We start from the raw sequence: 19,575 nt of genomic DNA on the forward strand, positions 1-19,575 counted from the left end.
CACCCAGTCCAATCCCACTAAACGCAGCACTAATACACCACCCAGTCCAATCCCATTAAACGCAGCACTAATACACCACCCAGTCCAATCCCATTAAACGCAGCGCTAATACACCACCCAGTCCAATCCCACTAAACGCAGCACTAATACACCACCCAGTCCAATCCCATTAAACGCAGCACTAATACACCACCCAGTCCAATCCCACTAAACGCAGCACTAATACACCACCCAGTCCAATCCCATTAAACGCAGCGCTAATACACCACCCAGTCCAATCCCATTAAACGCAGCATTAATACACCACCCAGTCCAATCCCATTAAACGCAGCGCTAATACATTGTTATCACTAACACTACTCAGTCCAATCCCATTAAACGCAGCGCTAATTAACTCTTCTAATCCCTTGGATATATACTTGAAATGGAAACATTTGCAGGGCAATGGGGAAAGAACAGGGGAGTGGGACTAATTGGATAGCTCTTTCAAAGAGCCGGCACAGGCACAATGTGCCAAATGGCCTCCTTCTGTCCTGTATGATTGTATAATTCCATATTAGTCCCATTGGATACTATCCCGATGTACCATTCGTATTCACTGAATTGATAGCACTCTGAGTCAGAAGGTTATGGGTTCAAGCCCCACTCCAGGACTTGAGTGTAAAACGAGATGTTGAACTGAGGTCCTGTTTGATTGTTAATGAGATATCTCCCGTCACTATTGAAAGAGTAAGGAGCTCCCTCAGTGTCCCGGCCAACATTCAACGCTGAACCAACACCACCACAAACTGCCCAATCACTTTATGGCTGTTTGCTGGATGGAGCTGCTACATCTACCTACATAACTAGTGGCTCAACTTCAAAAAGCAACTCACCACCTTTCCACGTGCTAATCCTCAACAGGATTTATAACTCTCCCAAAGTGCAGAATTCACATTCTGACCCCAGGAGTAGGTTTTTGTCAAATAGCCCCACTGTTTAAAGTCGCTCCCTTCAATCAGAAGCAGCATTATTGATTCCTGGTTAATAAGAGACACGGGAGGGGGATCTTTGAAATCTGCGGGTGTTTTTATTACAAACTGAAAGGGAAAGATACAATCACACTGAAGCGTAGCTTTAAATATTCATCTCAGTTCACTGACACATACTCCCCTACAGCCACCCTTACTGGCTCAAAAAAATCATGAAATCCTATCTGTTAGCACCCCCTGCAGACCAGGCCCATAAAAGGAGAGCAACTGATCGAAACTATCCAGAGCAGAAAATGCAGAGCTGCACCTTTCAGCAGCAAGTATTTCAGAAACTCATTGGGGAAAACAAAGAGGTGAATGTGCTGAGATTAGGAGATGGTTCTGAGCAGAGGAGCAAAGGAGACTACAACACTTAGCATAGAGCAGCAGAGTCAATGAATAAAGAATAACATCCCCATCCATTCCCAGTGTCAAGGCACCATTCGGATTCAGACGGTCTAGTCTCTGTCACCTGTACATAAATCCCAGCACTTGTAGAATGCAAGGAAAGTGCTTTACTGGAACTGAAAGGAGTTTAAAAAGCCAGGTGCAGGAATTTAATGAAAATAATGGATACAAAAATAGAACAAATATCCTCACCATTTTGGAGGTAGAAATTGACAGACTGTTTGGGGGTGGAGGGAAGAGAAACCGCTTAAATATACAGGACTGGGTGACTGCACAATCCCAGTCAGTCACAACTGGGATTTGTGAAAGGACCCATCAAATTAGAACTACTGGCAAATGGCAACGGACAACTTTCCTGCACAGTCACCAGGAGGTCTTAAACCAACGGTCCCCGCAGTCCTCCAGGGACAGTTCCATATTAAACACAGGGGGTTCCCAAGCACAGACTTCTTCAATCAGTCCGTTCACAGGCCTTTTCATATGGGTGGCTTCAGAAGTTTTCAACAGTTGATGAATTGATTGTCCATTTAAGGGATCAGCCACAGCAGTGAGCTAGGGGTGTTTGGGGTACACTGTGCCTGAAGCAGTTCACATCATTCATACCCTGGGGGTTACTGACTGCTCACAAGTGAAGCTTGTGAAACGGTGACAGCCAAGCTCACAAACGTTACTGATTTTCCCAGAAAGTCTCTCTTCCCCCGTTCCCCCCAGGGTGAGCAACGTGGAATCGGCCCACTTGGTGATGGATCCTACCTCCTGGGTCTGACTGGAGATATGATGTGATGGATCTGTTTGGAGACACAGAGACTCTATCTAGTCCACAAACCCTTTCCTACTGTTGGTACGCTGCCCTTCCTCTGCCCCCTCCCCAGCGAGTGCTTCTTTCGCTGTGCCTGCCAGTCTCGTCGCACCATCTCTCACTTCCTCTTGCGGCTGTGGTTTTTCAGCTCCTCCAGCTCCTTCTCCATCAGGTGTGATTCTGCCGTTGTTTCAGACAGCTGCAAGAAAATGATTCATCACTCGGCAATCCTCCCCAAACACGCCCACACTCCATCCCCCCCCACCGCCCACACACCCTCCCCCACAAACTCTCCCCCGCCCACAAATTGTCCCCCATTCCCACGCTCCCCATCCCCCCCGCCCCCGCAAACGTTCCCCGCTCCCCTCACATCGGCTAAATAATCCAATCAGTGCAGGAACAGAAAGCACCATCATTGACCTGGGCTTGAATCTACTGTTTACGCTCCCCTTCCCTAAATCCTCTGCAGACAATTCAGGTCAATATACAGAATGCAGCAGGTTGGGTGTAACTGGGAGCTCACTGAGCCTCCTGATAAACACCATCCAACATTGCCCCCTTAACCCATCCCTCCATCAGGCATAACCCATCCCTCCATGGGCACTGCCCCCTTAAACCATCCCTCCCTAGACAAGGTCCCCCAACGGCCCGCCCAGCCCCCCCCGGGCATCGCCCCCAATGCCCAGCCCGCCCCCGGGCATCGCCCCCAATGCCCAGCCCACCCCCGGGCATCGCCCCCAATGCCCAGCCCGCCCCCGGGCATCGCCCCCAATGCCCAGCCCGCCCCCTCCATCCCAAATTCAGTGTGTCAGGTGGACACCCACCATGTCCAGCAGAATGTCGATTTTCAGCCGTAAAAGGTTATTCTCCTCCTCCAGCTGCTGGTTGCGTCTCCTTAGGCGCTGAACCTCTTTGTTTGCACCACTGTCGCCCACAGTCTCTACGGCACAATAAAACCATGGTAACAATACATAAGAACATAGAACTAGGAGCAGGAGTAGGCCTTACAGTCCCTTGAGCCTGCTCCGCCATTCAATAAGATCATGGCTGATCTTCAATCTCAACTCCACTTTCCTGCCCAATCCCCATATCCCTTGATTCCCTTAGAGTCCAAAAATCTATCTATCTCAGTCTTGAACATCCACAGTCCTCTGGGGTAGAGAATTCCAATGATTTACAACCCTCAAAGTGAAGAAATTCCTCATCTCAGTCCTAAATGGCCAACCCTTTATCCTGAGACTATGCCCCCTAGTTCTAGACTCTTCAGCCAGGGGAAACATCCTCTCAGCATCCACCCTGTAAAGCCCTCTTAGAATCTTATGTTTCAATGAGATCACCTCTCATTCTTCTAAACTCCAGAGAATATAGGCCCATTCTACCCAATCTCTCCTCATAGGTCAACCCTCTCATCCTAGGAATCGATCTAGTGGACCTTTGTTGCACCGACTCTAAGGTAAGTATGCCTGTCCTTAGGTAAGAATATCAAAACTGTACACACTACTCCAGGTGTGGTCTCATCAAAGCCCTGCACAATTGCAGCAAGACTTACTTACTCTTATACTCCTGTCGAAAACTTAATTACCTATTATACACAATGCATTAACTCCAAACACTTAATTCAGACAAGTAAGAATTTATTAAGAAACTTGTACAAGTTGGAAGTGTGTCTCAATCAAGGGTTGAGACTACGACTTCAATTCGAACAAAGGAAGCGGTTATCTTTTATACACTTAATTCAGTAATGTCTGTCTATCATTGAATATGGGCGTACATGTACACTCTCAGTGGTCAAGTGGTTAGTCAATCAAAAATAGGGAACCCCCCCTCTGGACTCCATAGCTCATTCCTGCTTTGGCACGTAGGCTTTACAGGCATGAGAGAACACTAACTCCCTAAATTCCAAGCTGGTTAATCAGTAAGGCTGAAGTAAGAATCAAGGCTACATGGCCTCTCAAGAAGCTGTATTCTCATTATATTATAAGCCAGCAATATCCTTATCTACACACAGGGGGAGGGGGGGGGGTGGGGAGGCCAGACAGTACCAAGCACCTGGACAGCCAACTTAATTATCAACGTACTAAGGACAATTGTGTCTTTCTGTGAGTGTGTGTGAAATTGTAACTGCCCTATGTATGGGAGTCAAGGAGTTAACATTGGTCAAATACCCATCATGCTTTTCTCTTTTATGGTCAAGTAACTGTTCACGTATTTCTACATTAATGTGGTCTTTATAGTTTTCCACACTCCAACCCCCTTCCTAATTGCTTGCTGTACCTGCATATTAACTTTGTGTTTCGTGTACAAAGACACCCAGATCCCTCTGAACATCAACATTTGATAGTTTCTCCGTTATTCTATTTTTCCTACCAAAGTGAATAACCTCACATTATACTCCATCTGCCACCTTCTCGCCCACTCACTTAACTTGTCGATATCTTTGCAGACTCTGTGTCCTCCTCACAGCTTACTTTCCCACCTAGCTTTGCATCGTCAGCAAATTTGGATACATTACACTCGGTCCTTTCATCTAAGTCATTAATATAGATTGTAAATAGCTGCGGCCCAAGCACCGATCTCTGCGACACCCCATTAGTTATAGCCTGCCAACCTGTAAATGACTCGTTTATACCCACTCTCTTTTCTGTCCGTTAACCAATCCTCAATCCATTCAATATATTACCCAATCCCATGAGCCCTAATCTTGCGCAACAACCTTTTATATGGCACCTCATCGAATGCCTTTTGAAAATCCAAATATACGACATCCACTGGTTCCCCTTTATCTACCCTGCTAGTTACACCCTCAAATATCCCTTTCATAAAACCGTGTTGACTCTGCCTAATTGTATTGTGATTTTCTAAGTGCCCCGTTACTACGTCCTTAATTGATTCTAGCATTTTCCCTACTACTGATGTCAGGCAAACTATAGTTCCCTGTTTTCTCTCTCCCTCCTTTCTTGAATAGCGGGGTTACATTTGCTACCTTCCAATCCACAGGGACCGTTCTAGAATCTAGGGAATTTTAGAAGATCATAACCAATGCATCCACTATCTCTGCAGCCACCTCTTTTAGAAGCATAGGATGTAACCCATCAGGTCCAGGGGATTTGTTGGCTTTTAGTCACATTAATTTCTCCACTGCTTTCTCTTTACTGATATTAATTACTTTAACTGGGATACTCAGAGTGTAAAAGGCTTAGAGGGTACAAAATTCTTAACGTGCATCCAGGAGAGCTTTTTGAGCCAGCATGTAGAAAGTCCTACAAGAGAGGGGGCGGTACTGGACCTAATTCTAGGGAATGTGGCCGGCCAAGTGGAAGAAGTGCTAGTAGGTGAGCACTTTGGTGACCGTGACCATAATTCGGTGAGATTTAAGGTGGTCATGGAAAAGGACAGGGAGGGGCCGGAAATAAAGGTTCTAAATTGGGGGAAGGCCGATTTTAATAGGATAAGGCAGGATCTGGCCAAAATGGACTGGGATCAGCAGCTTGTAGGAAAATCCGCATCGGAGCAATGGGAGTTTTTCAGAAGGGAGATTGAGACCATACAATGGCAACATGTTCCCGTAAAGGTCAAGGGTGGTTCCAAGAACTCCAGGGAACCTTGGATGTCAGGGGATATACGAGAATGGATTAGGAAAAAAAGGAGGGCTTTTGGCAGATACAAAAGGCTAAAGACGGAGGAAGCCCTCGAGGAGTACAAAAAGTGCAGGGGGATACTTAAAAAAGAAATTAGGAGATCAAGGAGGGACCATGAAATAACACTGGCGAGCAAAATAAAGGAAAATCCTAAGATGTTTTATAAGTATATTAAGGGTAAGAGGATGACTAGGGAAAAAATAGGGCCCATTAGGGACAAAAATGGCAATCTGTGTGTGGAGTCGGCAGATGTAGGAGGGGTTCTAAATGAATTTTTTGCATCTGTTTTCACTATGGAGAAGGACGACGTGGACATAGAAATACGGCAGGGCGACTGTGATATACTCGAACATATTAACATCGAGCGGGAGGAGGTATTGGCGGTTTTAGCAGGCCTAAAAACGGATAAATCCCCAGGCCCGGACGAAATGTATCCCAGGCTACTGTGTGAGGCAAAGGAGGAGATTGCGGGGGCTCTGACACATATATTCAGAACCTCTCTGGCCACAGGGGATGTGCCAGAGGACTGGAGAACCGCTAATGTAATACCATTATTCAAGAAGGGGAGTAGGGAAAAACCGGGGAACTACAGGCCAGTGAGCCTAACATCAGTAGTAGGAAAATTATTGGAAAAAATTCTGAAGGACAAAATTAGTCTCCACTTGGAGAAGCAAGGATTAATCAGGGATAGTCAACATGGCTTTGTCAAGGGAAGATCACGTCTGACTAATTTGATTGAATTTTTTGAGGGGGTGACTAGGCGTGTGGATGAGGGTAACGCAGTGGATGTGGTATACATGGATTTCAGTAAGGCCTTCGATAAAGTCCCCCACAGGAGACTGGTCAAGAAGGTACGAGCCCATGGAATCCAGGGTGCCTTGGCACTTTGGATACAAAACAGGCTTAGTGGCAGAAGGCAGAGGGTGATGGTCGAAGGTTGTTTTTGTGACTGGAAGCCTGTGGCCAGTGGGGTACCACAGGGATCGGTGCTGGGTCCCTTGCTGTTTGTGGTCTACATTAATGACTTGGATATGAATGTAAAAGGTATGATCAGTAAGTTCGCTGATGATACAAAGATTGGTAGGGTGGTAAATAGCGAGGAGGATAGCCTCAGTCTGCAGGACGATATAGATGGATTGGTCAGATGGGCGGAACAGTGGCAAATGGAATTTAACCCGGAAAAGTGCGAGGTGATGCACTTTGGAGGGACTAACAAGGCAAGGGAATACACAATGAATGGGAGGACCCTAGGCAAGACAGAGGGTCAGAGGGATCTTGGTGTGCAAGTTCACAGATCCCTGAAGGCGGCGGAACAGGTAGATAAGGTGGTAAAGAAGGCATATGGGATACTTGCCTTTATTAGCCGAGGCATAGAATATAAGAGCAAGGAGGTTATGATGGAGCTGTATAAAACACTGGTTAGGCCACAGCTGGAGTACTGTGTGCAGTTCTGGTCGCCACACTACAGGAAGGATGTGATCGCTTTGGAGAGGGTGCAGAGGAGATTCACCAGGATGTTACCAGGGCTGGAGCGCTTCAGCTATGAAGAGAGACTGGGAAGATTGGGTTTGTTTTCCTTGGAGCAGAGGAGGCTGAGGGGGGACATGATTGAGGTGTACAAAATTATGAGGGGCACAGATAGGATGGATACTAAGGAGCTTTTTCCCTTCGTTGAGGGTACTATAACAAGGGGACATAGATTCAAGGTAAAAGGCGGGAGGTTTAGAGGGGATTTGAGAAAGAACTTTTTCACCCAGAGGGTGGTTGGAGTCTGGAACTCACTGTCTGAAAGGGTTGCGGAGGCAGGAACCCTCACAACATTCAAGAAGCATTTGGATGAGCACTTGAAATGCCATAGCATACAAGGCTATGGACCAAATGCTGGAATATGGGATTAGAGTAGACAGGGCTGATGGCCGGCGCGGACACGATGGGCCGAAGGGCCTCTATCCGTGCTGTATAACTCTATGACTAAGTTCCTCACTCTCATTAGACCCTTGGTTCCCTACTATTTTCGGTATGTTTTTTGTGTCTTCTGCTGTGAAGACAGATACAAAATATTTGTTTAACGTCTCTGCCATTTCCTTATTCCCCATTATAATTTCTCCTGTCTCAGCCTCTAAGGGACTCACATTTACTTTCGCTAATCTCTTCCTTTTTATATACTTGTAGAAGCTCTTACAATCTGTTTTTATACTTATATATATTTTGGCAGGGAGAATGAAGAGAGGCAATATAAACCAAATGGTACAATACCAAAGCGGGTGCAGGAACAGAGATACCTGGGGGTTTATGTGCACAAATCTTTGGTGGTCGGACAAGCTGAGAAAGCGGTTAAAAAAAGCATACGGGATCCTGGGCTTTATAAATAGGTGGGTAGAGTACAAAAGCAAGGAAGTTATGTTGAACCTTTACAAAACATTGGTTCAGCCACAGTATTGGAGCAGTGTGTCCAATACTGGGCACCGCACTTTAGGAAGGATGTGAAGGCCTTAGAGAGGGTGCAGAAAAGATTTACTAGAATGGTTCCAGTGATGAGGGACTTCAGTTACGTGGATAGACTGGAGAGGCTGGGGTTGTTCTCCTTAGAACAGAGAAGGTTGAGAGGAGATTTGATAGAAGTGTTCAAAATCATGAAGTGTTTAGATAAAGCAAATAAAGAGAAACTGTTCCCATTGGCAGAAGGGTGGAGAACCAGAGGACACAGATTTAAGGTGATTGGCAAAAGAACCAAAGGCGATGAGGGAAAACGCTCTTGTGCAGCAAGTGGTTATGGTCTGGAATGCGCTGCCTGAAAGGGTGGTGGAGGCAGATTCAAATCGTAGATTTCAAAAAGGAATTGCTTAAATAGTTGAAGGGGAAAAAAATTGCAGGGTTATGAGGAAAGAGCGGGGGAATGGGACTAACTGGACTAACAAAGAGCCGGCACAGGCACGGTGGGCCGAATGGCCTCCTTCTGTGCTGTAACCGTTCTATGTTATTGAATAACGGATACCCGTGAGTCAGTTACAGGGTCGCGGGGGACGGGGTCCGGGGGGAGGAGAGACCGCGCGGGGACGGGGTCCGGGGGGAGGAGAGACCGCGCGGGGACGGGGTCCGGGGGGAGGAGAGACCGCGCGGGGACGGGGTCCGGGGGGAGGAGAGACCGCGCGGGGACGGGGTCCGGGGGGAGGAGAGACCGCGCGGGGACGGGGTCCGGGGGGAGGAGAGACCGCGCGGGGACGGGGTCCGGGGGGAGGAGAGACCGCGCGGGGACGGGGTCCGGGGGGAGGAGAGACCGCGCGGGGACGGGGTCCGGGGGGAGGAGAGACCGCGCGGGGACGGGGTCCGGGGGGAGGAGAGACCGCGCGGGGACGGGGTCCGGGGGGAGGAGAGACCGCGCGGGGACGGGGTCCGGGGGGAGGAGAGACCGCGCGGGGACGGGGTCCGGGGGGAGGAGAGACCGCGCGGGGACGGGGTCCGGGGGGAGGAGAGACCGCGCGGGGACGGGGTCCGGGGGGAGGAGAGACCGCGCGGGGACGGGGTCCGGGGGGAGGAGAGACCGCGCGGGGACGGGGTCCGGGGGGAGGAGAGACCGCGCGGGGACGGGGTCCGGGGGGAGGAGAGACCGCGCGGGGACGGGGTCCGGGGGGAGGAGAGACCGCGCGGGGACGGGGTCCGGGGGGAGGAGAGACCGCGCGGGGACGGGGTCCGGGGGGAGGAGAGACCGCGCGGGGACGGGGTCCGGGGGGAGGAGAGACCGCGCGGGGACGGGGTCCGGGGGGAGGAGAGACCGCGCGGGGACGGGGTCCGGGGGGAGGAGAGACCGCGCGGGGACGGGGTCCGGGGGGAGGAGAGACCGCGCGGGGACGGGGTCCGGGGGGAGGAGAGACCGCGCGGGGACGGGGTCCGGGGGGAGGAGAGACCGCGCGGGGACGGGGTCCGGGGGGAGGAGAGACCGCGCGGGGACGGGGTCCGGGGGGAGGAGAGACCGCGCGGGGACGGGGTCCGGGGGGAGGAGAGACCGCGCGGGGACGGGGTCCGGGGGGAGGAGAGACCGCGCGGGGACGGGGTCCGGGGGGAGGAGAGACCGCGCGGGGACGGGGTCCGGGGGGAGGAGAGACCGCGCGGGGACGGGGTCCGGGGGGAGGAGAGACCGCGCGGGGACGGGGTCCGGGGGGAGGAGAGACCGCGCGGGGACGGGGTCCGGGGGGAGGAGAGACCGCGCGGGGACGGGGTCCGGGGGGAGGAGAGCCCGCGCGGGGACGGGGTCCGGGGGGAGGAGAGCCCGCGCGGGGACGGGGTCCGGGGGGAGGAGAGCCCGCGCGGGGACGGGGTCCGGGGGGAGGAGAGCCCGCGCGGGGACGGGGTCCGGGGGGAGGAGAGCCCGCGCGGGGACGGGGTCCGGGGGGAGGAGAGCCCGCGCGGGGACGGGGTCCGGGGGGAGGAGAGCCCGCGCGGGGACGGGGTCCGGGGGGAGGAGAGCCCGCGCGGGGACGGGGTCCGGGGGGAGGAGAGCCCGCGCGGGGACGGGGTCCGGGGGGAGGAGAGCCCGCGCGGGGACGGGGTCCGGGGGGAGGAGAGCCCGCGCGGGGACGGGGTCCGGGGGGAGGAGAGCCCGCGCGGGGACGGGGTCCGGGGGGAGGAGAGCCCGCGCGGGGACGGGGTCCGGGGGGAGGAGAGCCCGCGCGGGGACGGGGTCCGGGGGGAGGAGAGCCCGCGCGGGGACGGGGACGGGGACCGGGGGGGGGGGGGGGGGGAGGGAGGAGAGCCCGCGCGGGGACGGGGGGGGGGGGGGGGAGATGAGGGGGGGAGCGCGCATGGGGAGAGAAAGCCCAGGCCAGGGCGGGGAAAGCGCGGGGGCGGGAGAGGGGCCAGCAGGGGCGGTAACACCCTGGGGCTGGGGGGAAAGAGAATGAGAGTAGGGCAAGTTTAACATCTCATCTGAAAGACAGCTCCTCCGACTGTCCTGCACTGGAGTGTTGGTCTGGATGATGAGCTCAAAGATCTGGAAAGGAGAAAGGATGCAAAGCATTGCAGCATCCCCCAGACATTGACTGGACTGACTAAACACAACCTGACTGTGCTCACAACGCAGGAGATGGGCGAGTGGACAGTCCGTTTCACCGTTACATCACCCATCCTGCTAACTATTAGAAACCAATCCCACACACCTGACACCCACTGTCCCTTGTCAAACTTCAGGCTCTGTCCTCCAATATTCATCACAGGAGCACCATGGTCCAGGCCGAGTTCAACCTCGCGGGTCACACGATCCAGCTGTAACAGACACAGGTCCGTGCAATAAATCAGCACTCTTTCCACAGAGCAACACAATCTGTCCCGCCAGCCCACGATGCACACAGGGCTATACAAACCCCCCGCACAATCTGGCTCTGGACTCCATTCTCAAGACATGTAGGTCTGCCCCTTCCCCACTGGGAAACCCCTCCGCCCCATCCGTCAGCGACATTCCACCACCACAGGGGCCAGCGGCTCAAACAGACTTGAGTGCTGTTGTGATGATCCAGTCTCTCTCCCGCCTTCAGACAGTGCAGCTGTGGGTGGAAGGGGCTCCCTCCACTTAGGGTCAGATGGAACTCTGTACAACATACACACTGGGGGGGGTGGGGGGGGGCAGTAATCTCTAACTAAGAGACAATGCACTGATAACATTGTTCAGCGGCAGGCCGACGCGGAGCTACGTCCATCCCCCCGACCCCGGCATACCGTGTGTAAGCTGGAAAGAGAAGCCGACTTTCTGGGTGGAGTTTTTTTCGGGCTGAAGACATTCCCAAACAGAGGCATGGCTCCACTCCAGACCCCGTCACCTGTAAGTGTACAAAGGAGACCATCAGAGCAAGGCAGCTAACTCACTGGCTGAGGATTATGCGTGGGTTACAGCAAAGCACACAGGACAGAAAGAGCTCCTGAAACATTTACCTGAGGAAGGAGGAAGTCTCCGAAAGCTTGTGAATTTAAAATAAAATTGCTGGACTATAACTTGGTGTTGTAAAATTGTTTACAATTGTCAACCCCAGTCCATCACCGGCATCTCCACATCAGGACAGAAAGGGGCATGGAGGAACACATTGAGGGATTCAGCCGGACCGCCAGCGCGGGGGAAGAGGAGGGAGGGCTTATAAAGAGGATCAAACATCTGCGAGGAGCAGAGTGAACCACAACTCGGAGTGACTGGGAGAAGTGAAAGGACACAGACATCATGGGTGAAAGTACACACAACTAATGAAGCTATGCACACAGGGAGAGTAGGACATACAATAGTCCTGACTCAGTGCATAGGACCCAGGCATTATTACTGGGCCCCATCTGCGTTACTCTGTTACTCTTGGCCTGTTACTAGGGCCCCGGGCACTGTTGCTCGCCGACCGTTCCTCGGGCTCCGGGCTCTGTTACTCGCCGATCGTTACTCGGGCCCCGGGTTCTGCTATTCACGATGTGTTACTAGGGCCCCGGGCTCTGTTACTCACCGACTGTGACTGCGACCCCGGGGTTCTGTTACTCACCGACTGTGACTGCGACCCCGGGGTTCTGTTACTCACCGACTGTTACTGCCACCCCGGGGTTCTGTTACTCACCGACTGTTACTGCCACCCCGGGGTTCTGTTACTCACCGACTGTTACTGCCACCCCGGGGTTCTGTTACTCACCGACTGTTACACCGACCCCGGGGTTCTGTTACTCACCGACTGTTACTGCCACCCCGGGGTTCTGTTACTCACCGACTGTTACACCGACCCCGGGGTTCTGTTACTCACCGACTGTTACTGCCACCCCGGGGTTCTGTTACTCACCGACTGTTACTGCCACCCCGGGGTTCTGTTACTCACCGACTGTTACTGCCACCCCGGGGTTCTGTTACTCACCGACTGTTACTGCCACCCCGGGGTTCTGTTACTCACCGACTGTTACTGCCACCCCGGGGTTCTGTTACTCACCGACTGTGACTGCGACCCCGGGGTTCTGTTACTCACCGACTGTTACTGCCACCCCGGGGTTCTGTTACTCACCGACTGTGACTGCGACCCCGGGGTTCTGTTACTCACCGACTGTGACTGCGACCCCGGGGTTCTGTTACTCACCGACTGTGACTGCGACCCCGGGGTTCTGTTACTCACCGACTGTGACTGCCACCCCGGGGTTCTGTTACTCACCGACTGTTACACCGACCCCGGGGTTCTGTTACTCACCGACTGTTACACCGACCCCGGGGTTCTGTTACTCACCGACTGTTACACCGACCCCGGGGTTCTGTTACTCACGGCCTATTACTCACCGTTTATTACTCGGGCCCGGCCTCCGGTACTCACCGCCTGTCTTTCAGGTCAGGCAGCGACTGAGTTCTTGCGCATGCGCATGGAATGGCACTGGATGAGCCCACTAGTTCCGGGGGGGGTGTTGTTGACATGTTATATAGTTATTGTGGTCTCTGTGCTTAAGGTGCTGCCACTTTCCTCGGTACAACTTGTATTTTAAATATTGGTGCATCAGTCTAACACCGCCTAGAGATCTCAGAACCAGCTCCCAGCAATCGGCGGGTAACAGGAGTGACTTCCCCTCGGCCCTCACTCCATGGGCGCGCTGAGTTACCACAGCAACAGCTTCCAACAATGGGCGCTCGGCCGCAGCACAGGCCCGGTCGAGAAACGCCCCCTCCCCGGGGCCTTCCCGCCTCCTCGGGCGCTGAGCCGGGTCGTGGTGCCAGGTGAGAGGGGTGAGGGAGCTGGGGACAGGGAGGAGAGGGCATGGGGAGGCAGTGTTCTGGTATTGGGGGGAGGTAATGTGCTAATGCAGGGGATTTGGAAGCGGCTTTGTGCTGATACAGGGGGATTAGTTAAAGGCAGTGTGCTGATACAGGGGGATCAGGAAAAGGCAGTGTGCTGATACAGGGGGATTAGTTAAAGGCAGTGTGCTGATACAGGGGGATTAGTTAAAGGCAGTGTGCTGATACAGGGGGATTAGTTAAAGGCAGTGTGCTGATACAGGGGGATTAGTTAAAGGCAGTGTGCTGATACAGGGGGATCAGGAAAAGGCAGTGTGCTGATACAGGGGGATCAGGAAAAGGCAGTGTGCTGATACAGGGGGATTAGTTAAAGGCAGTGTGCTGATACAGGGGGATTAGTTAAAGGCAGTGTGCTGATACAGGGGGATTAGTTAAAGGCAGTGTGTTGATACAGGGGGATTAGTTAAAGGCAGTGTGTTGATACAGGGGGTTAGTTAAAGGCAGTGTGATGATACAGGGGGATTAGTTAAAGGCAGTGTGCTGATACAGGGGGATTAGTTAAAGGCAGTGTGATGATACAGGGGGATTAGTTAAAGGCAGTGTGATGATACAGGGGGATTAGTTAAAGGCAGTGTGATGATACAGGGGGATTAGTTAAAGGCAGTGTGATGATACAGGTGATTAGGATGTTGTCATTTGCTGATACAAGAGGGAATAGGAAGTGGCAGTGTGTTGATACAGGAGCGCATTAGGAAGAGGCAGTGTGCTTATATAGGGGGAAATCAGGAAGAGTTCGTGTGGTGATCCAGGAGGGGGAGGATTAGGATTAGGTGTGTTGATGCAGGAGGGGATTAATAAGAGGCAGTGTGCTGACACGGGGATTAGTTAAAGGAAATGTGCTGATACAGGGGGATTAGTTAGAGGCTGTGTGCTGATACGGGGAGGATTAGTTAGAGGCAGTGTGCTGATACGGGGGAGGATTAGTTAGAGGCAGTGTGCTGATACGGGGGAGGATTAGGAAGAGGCAGTATACTCACATGGGGGATTAGGAAGAGGGAGTGTGCTGATACAGGGGGAGATTAGGAAGAGGCAGTGTGCAGATACAAGGGTGGATTAGGAAGAGGCAATGCATTGATATAGGGGATTTAGGAAGAGTCAGTGTACTGATACAGGGATTAGGATGAGGTGGTGAGGAAATTTTTAGAAACGATAATCCGGGACAGAATTAACAGTCACTTGGACGAGTTTGGATTGATTAAGGAAAGCCATGGAATTATTAAAGGCAAATCGTGTTTAACTAATCTGATAAAGTTTTTTGATGAGGTAACAAAGAGGGTAGATGAGGGCAGTGAGGTTGATGTGGTATATATGGACTTTCAAAAGGCGTTTGATAAAGTGCCGCATGGTAGGATTATCATCAAGATTGCAGACCATGGAATAAAGGGGGCAATAGCAACATTGGTAAAAGAATTGGCTATGGGACAGGAAACAGAGAGTAGTGGTGAACAGTTGTTTTTCGGACTGGAGGGAGGTGCACAGTGGTGTTCCCCAGGGGTCGGTGCTGGGACCACTGCTTTTCTTGATATATATTAATGACTTGGACCTGGGTATACAGGGCACAATTTCAAAGTTTGTAGATGACACAAAACTTGGAAGGGTAGTAAATAGTGAGGAGGATAGTGATAGACTTCAAGAGGATATAGACAGGCTGGTGGCATGGGCGGACCCATGACAGATGAAATTTAACGCAGAAAAATGCAAAGTGATACATTTCGGTATGAAGAACGAGGAGAGGCAATATAAACTGGAGGGCACAATTCTAAAAGGAACAGAGAGATCTGGGGGTATATGTGCACAAATCATTGAAGGTGGCAGGACAGGTTGAGAAATCAGTTAAAAAAGCATACGGGATCCTGGGGTTTATAAATAGAGGGATAGAGTACAAAAGGATGGAAGTCATGATGAACCTTTATAAAACACTGGCTCGGACAGAACTGGAGTATTGTGTCCAGTTGTGGGCACCGCACTTTAGGAAAGATGTGAAGGCCTCAGAGAGGGTGCAGAAGAGATTTACTAGAATGATTCCAGGGATGAGAGACTTTAGTTATGTGGATAGACTGGAGAAGCTGGGGTTGTTCTCCTTGGAACAGAGACGGTTGAGAGGAGATTTGATAGAGGGATTCAAAATCATGAAGGGTCTAGACAGAGTAGATAGAGAGAAACTGTTCCCATTGGCTGAAGGGTCAAGAACCAGAGGACATGGATTTAAGGTGATTGGCAAAAGAACCAAAGGTGACATGAGGAAAATCTTTTTTACACAGCGAGTGGTTAGGATCTGGAATGCACTGCCTGAGGGGGTGGTGGAGGCAGATTCAATCATGGCATTCAAAAGGGAACTGGATAAGTACTTGAAAGGAAAAAAATTGCAGGGCTATGGAGATAGGACAGGGGAGTGGGACGAGCTGGATTGCTCTTGCATAGAGCCAGCGTGAACTCGATGGGCTGAATGGCCTCCTTCCCTGCTGTAACCTTTCTATCATTCTATTTTCTATGATTCTATGATTAGGAAGAGGCAATGTGCTGATACAGGATGGGGGGGATTTGGAAGGGGTTGTGTGCTGATACAGGAGGGGATTAATAAGAGGCAGTGAGCCGATACATGGGATTAGGAAGTGGCATTATGCTGGCAAGGGAATTAGGATGTTGCCATGTGCTCAAACAAGGGGGATTAGGAAGAGGCAGTGTGCTGATACAGGGGATTAGGAAGTGGCAGTATGCTGATACAGAGGATTAGGAAGTGGCATTCTTCTGACACGGGTGATTAGGAAATTGCAGTGTGCTGATACGGGATTAGTTAGGGTCAGTGTGCTGATACAATGGGAATTAAGAAGAGGCAGTGTACTGAAACAGTGGGGATTAGGAAGAGGCAGTGTGCTGATACAGTGGGGATTAGGAAGAGGCAGTGTGCTGATACAGTGGGGATTAGGAAGAGGCAGTGTGCTGATACAGGAGATGATTAGGAAGGGGCAGTGTGCTGATACAGTGGGGATTAGGAAGAGGCAGTGTGCTGATACAGTGGGGATTAGGAAGAGGCAGTGTGCTGATACAGTGGGGATTAGGAAGAGGCAGTGTGCTGATACAGGAGATGATTAGGAAGGGGCAGTGTGCTGATACAGTGGGGATTAGGAAGAGGCAGTGTGCTGATACAGGAGATGATTAGGAAGGGGCAGTGTGCTGATACAGTGGGGATTAGGAAGAGGCAGTGTGCTGATACAGGAGATGATTAGGAAGGGGCAGTGTGCTGATACAGTGGGGATTAGGAAGAGGCAGTGTGCTGATATGGGGGATGATTAGGAAGAGGCAGTATGCTGATACAGGGGGATTGGGAGGAGACAGTATGGTGATACAGGGCAGTAGGAAGAGGCAGTTGCTGATACCATGGGATTGGTTAGAGGCAGTGTACTGATTCAGGCTTGGGGGATGTGCTGATACTGGGGGTGATTTAGGAAGAGTCAGTGTGCTGATATGGGGGGAGGAGGCATGGGTTAGGAAGGTTCTATATATCTAAAGGGGCACAGAGTACAAACGCAGAGAGATAATGCTAAACCTGTTGCAGTTAGAATATTCTGTCCAGTTTTGGATGACTTACTTTAGGAAGGATGTCAAGATCATGGAGAGGGTGCAGGAGAGCTACACTAAGAGCATAGCACGGATGAGAGACATTCGTTATGAGGGGAGACGAAGGAGACTGGGGCTCTTTTCATTGGAGCAAAGAAGGCTAGGAGTTTGAGTGGTGTTCACATTCGGAAATCAGAAAAAACTAATTCCGCTGTGTGAGACAGGTTGACAGACAGTCAGTGTGAGAGAGAGAGTCAGGAGCAACCATAAAAGGGAGAACAGTGAGACAGCCTGTGAGTGAGAGACCAAAGGAGAAACAGTGAGACAGCCTGTGAGTGAGAGACCAAAGGAGAAACAGTGAGACAGCCTGTGAGTGAGAGACCAAAGGAGAAACAGTGAGACAGCCTGTGAGTGAGAGACCAAAGGAGAAACAGTGAGACAGCCTGTGAGTGAGAGACCAAAGGAGAAACAGTGAGACAGCCTGTGAGTGAGAGACCAAAGGAGAAACAGTGAGACAGCCTGTGAGTGAGAGACCAAAGGAGAAACAGTGAGACAGCCTGTGAGTGAGAGACCAAAGGAGAAACAGTGAGACAGCCTGTGAGTGAGAGACCAAAGGAGAAACAGTGAGACAGACTATGTCAAAAGCAGTGAGTGAGAAGTGGGAGAGAGACTGAGAGAACGTGACGATGGAATGAGTGAGACACAAATTGAAAAAGCAAGAAAGACATGGAGTGAGAGACACTGGGAGAGATACAGAGAGCTGGAGACAAGGCAAGGAAGAGAGATAATGTGTGAAAGAGACAGAGAGTGACAGAGGAAAAGACACGGGGGTTGATAGTAAAGCAGAGGAGAGATCTGAACGGGGGGCGATAGCTGACGTGAAGTGCGAAAGATCGTGGGGCGGTTGGAAATGTCTGATTTCAACAGAGATGCCTCACTATCGTTTTAATTCCGGGTTTTGCATCTCCAACGCAGGGGTGATGTGCCGCGCATGATGCGATTTCACCTCAACTACTTAATGAAGACCATAAAGCAGCACGAGAGAGAGAGAGGGACCTGAGAGAGCATAAAGCAGCACGAGAGAGAGAGTGGGACCTGAGAGAGAGAATAAAGCAGCACGAGAGAGAGAGAGCGGGACCTGAGAGAGAGAATAAAGCAGCACGAGAGAGAGAGAGAGAGAGGGACCTGAGAGAGAGAATATAGCAGCACGAGAGAGAGAGCGGGACCTGAGAGAGAGCATAAAGCAGCACAAGAGAGAGAGAGGGACCTGAGAGAGAGCATAAAGCAGCACAAGAGAGAGAGCGGGACCTGAGAGAGAGCATAAAGCAGCACAAGAGAGAGAGCGGGACCTGAGAGAGAGCATAAAGCAGCACAAGAGAGAGAGCGGGACCTGAGAGAGAGCATAAAGCAGCACGAGAGAGAGAGAGAGAGAGCGGGACCTGAGAGAGAGCATAAAGCAGCACAAGAGAGAGAGCGGGACCTGAGAGAGAGCATAAAGCAGCACGAGAGAGAGAGAGAGAGAGCGGGACCTGAGAGAGAGAATAAAGCAGCACGAGAGAGAGAGAGAGCGGGACCTGAGAGAGAGAATAAAGCAGCACGAGAGAGAGAGAGAGCGGGACCTGAGAGAGAGAATAAAGCAGCACGAGAGAGAGAGAGAGAGAGAGAGAGCGGGACCTGAGAGAGAGAATAAAGCAGCACGAGAGAGAGAGAGAGAGAGCGGGACCTGAGAGAGAGAATAAAGCAGCACGAGAGAGAGAGAGCGGGACCTGAGAGAGAGAATAAAGCAGCACGAGAGAGAGAGAGCGGGACCTGAGAGAGAGAATAAAGCAGCACGAGAGAGAGAGAGAGAGAGAGAGCGGGACCTGAGAGAGAGAATAAAGCAGCACGAGAGAGAGAGAGAGAGAGGGACCTGAGAGAGAGAATAAAGCAGCACGAGAGAGAGAGAGAGAGAGAGAGAGAGAGCGGGACCTGAGAGAGAGCATAAAGCAGCACGAGAGAGAGAGAGAGCGGGACCCGAGAGAGAGAATAAAGCAGCACGAGAGAGAGAGAGAGAGAGAGAGAGCGGGACCTGAGAGAGAGCATAAAGCAGCACGAGAGAGAGAGAGAGCGGGACCTGAGAGAGAGCATAAAGCAGCACGAGAGAGAGAGCATAAAGCAGCACGAGAGAGAGAGAGAAAGCGGGACCTGAGAGAGAGAATAAAGCAGCACGAGAGAGAGAGAGAGCGGGACCTGAGAGAGAGAATAAAGCAGCACGAGAGAGAGAGAGAGCGGGACCTGAGAGAGAGCATAAAGCAGCACGAGAGAGAGAGAGGGACCTGAGAGAGAGCATAAAGCAGCACGAGAGAGAGAGCGGGACCTGAGAGAGAGCATAAAGCAGCA

General features: G+C 51.8%; 2 protein-coding genes across 2 annotated transcripts in view; one reads left to right on the forward strand and one right to left on the reverse strand.

The window, feature by feature from the left end:
* Positions 1–1,049: 1,049 nt before the first annotated feature.
* On the reverse strand, positions 1,050–13,208 carry cby1 (chibby 1, beta catenin antagonist). Its single transcript, XM_067974716.1, has 5 exons — positions 13,132–13,208; positions 11,565–11,665; positions 11,009–11,114; positions 3,042–3,157; positions 1,050–2,416 (listed from the first exon to the last, which is right to left on the reverse strand). The coding sequence occupies exons 2-5, from the start codon at positions 11,640–11,642 to the stop codon at positions 2,336–2,338; spliced, it is 381 nt and encodes a 126-aa protein (XP_067830817.1). The 5' UTR covers positions 11,643–11,665; positions 13,132–13,208; the 3' UTR covers positions 1,050–2,335.
* Positions 13,209–13,474: 266 nt separating this feature from the next.
* Positions 13,475–19,575, forward strand: part of LOC137305433 (protein FAM227A-like) — a 103,426-nt gene continuing 97,325 nt past the window's right edge. The window contains exon 1 of the mRNA XM_067974257.1: positions 13,475–13,560. The gene's annotated coding sequence lies outside the window, so the exon portion shown is untranslated. The remainder of the gene's footprint in view (positions 13,561–19,575) is intronic.

This window comes from Heptranchias perlo, chromosome 40 (genome assembly GCF_035084215.1).
Source record: "Heptranchias perlo isolate sHepPer1 chromosome 40, sHepPer1.hap1, whole genome shotgun sequence".
In the NCBI taxonomy this organism is placed as follows: domain Eukaryota; kingdom Metazoa; phylum Chordata; class Chondrichthyes; order Hexanchiformes; family Hexanchidae; genus Heptranchias; species Heptranchias perlo.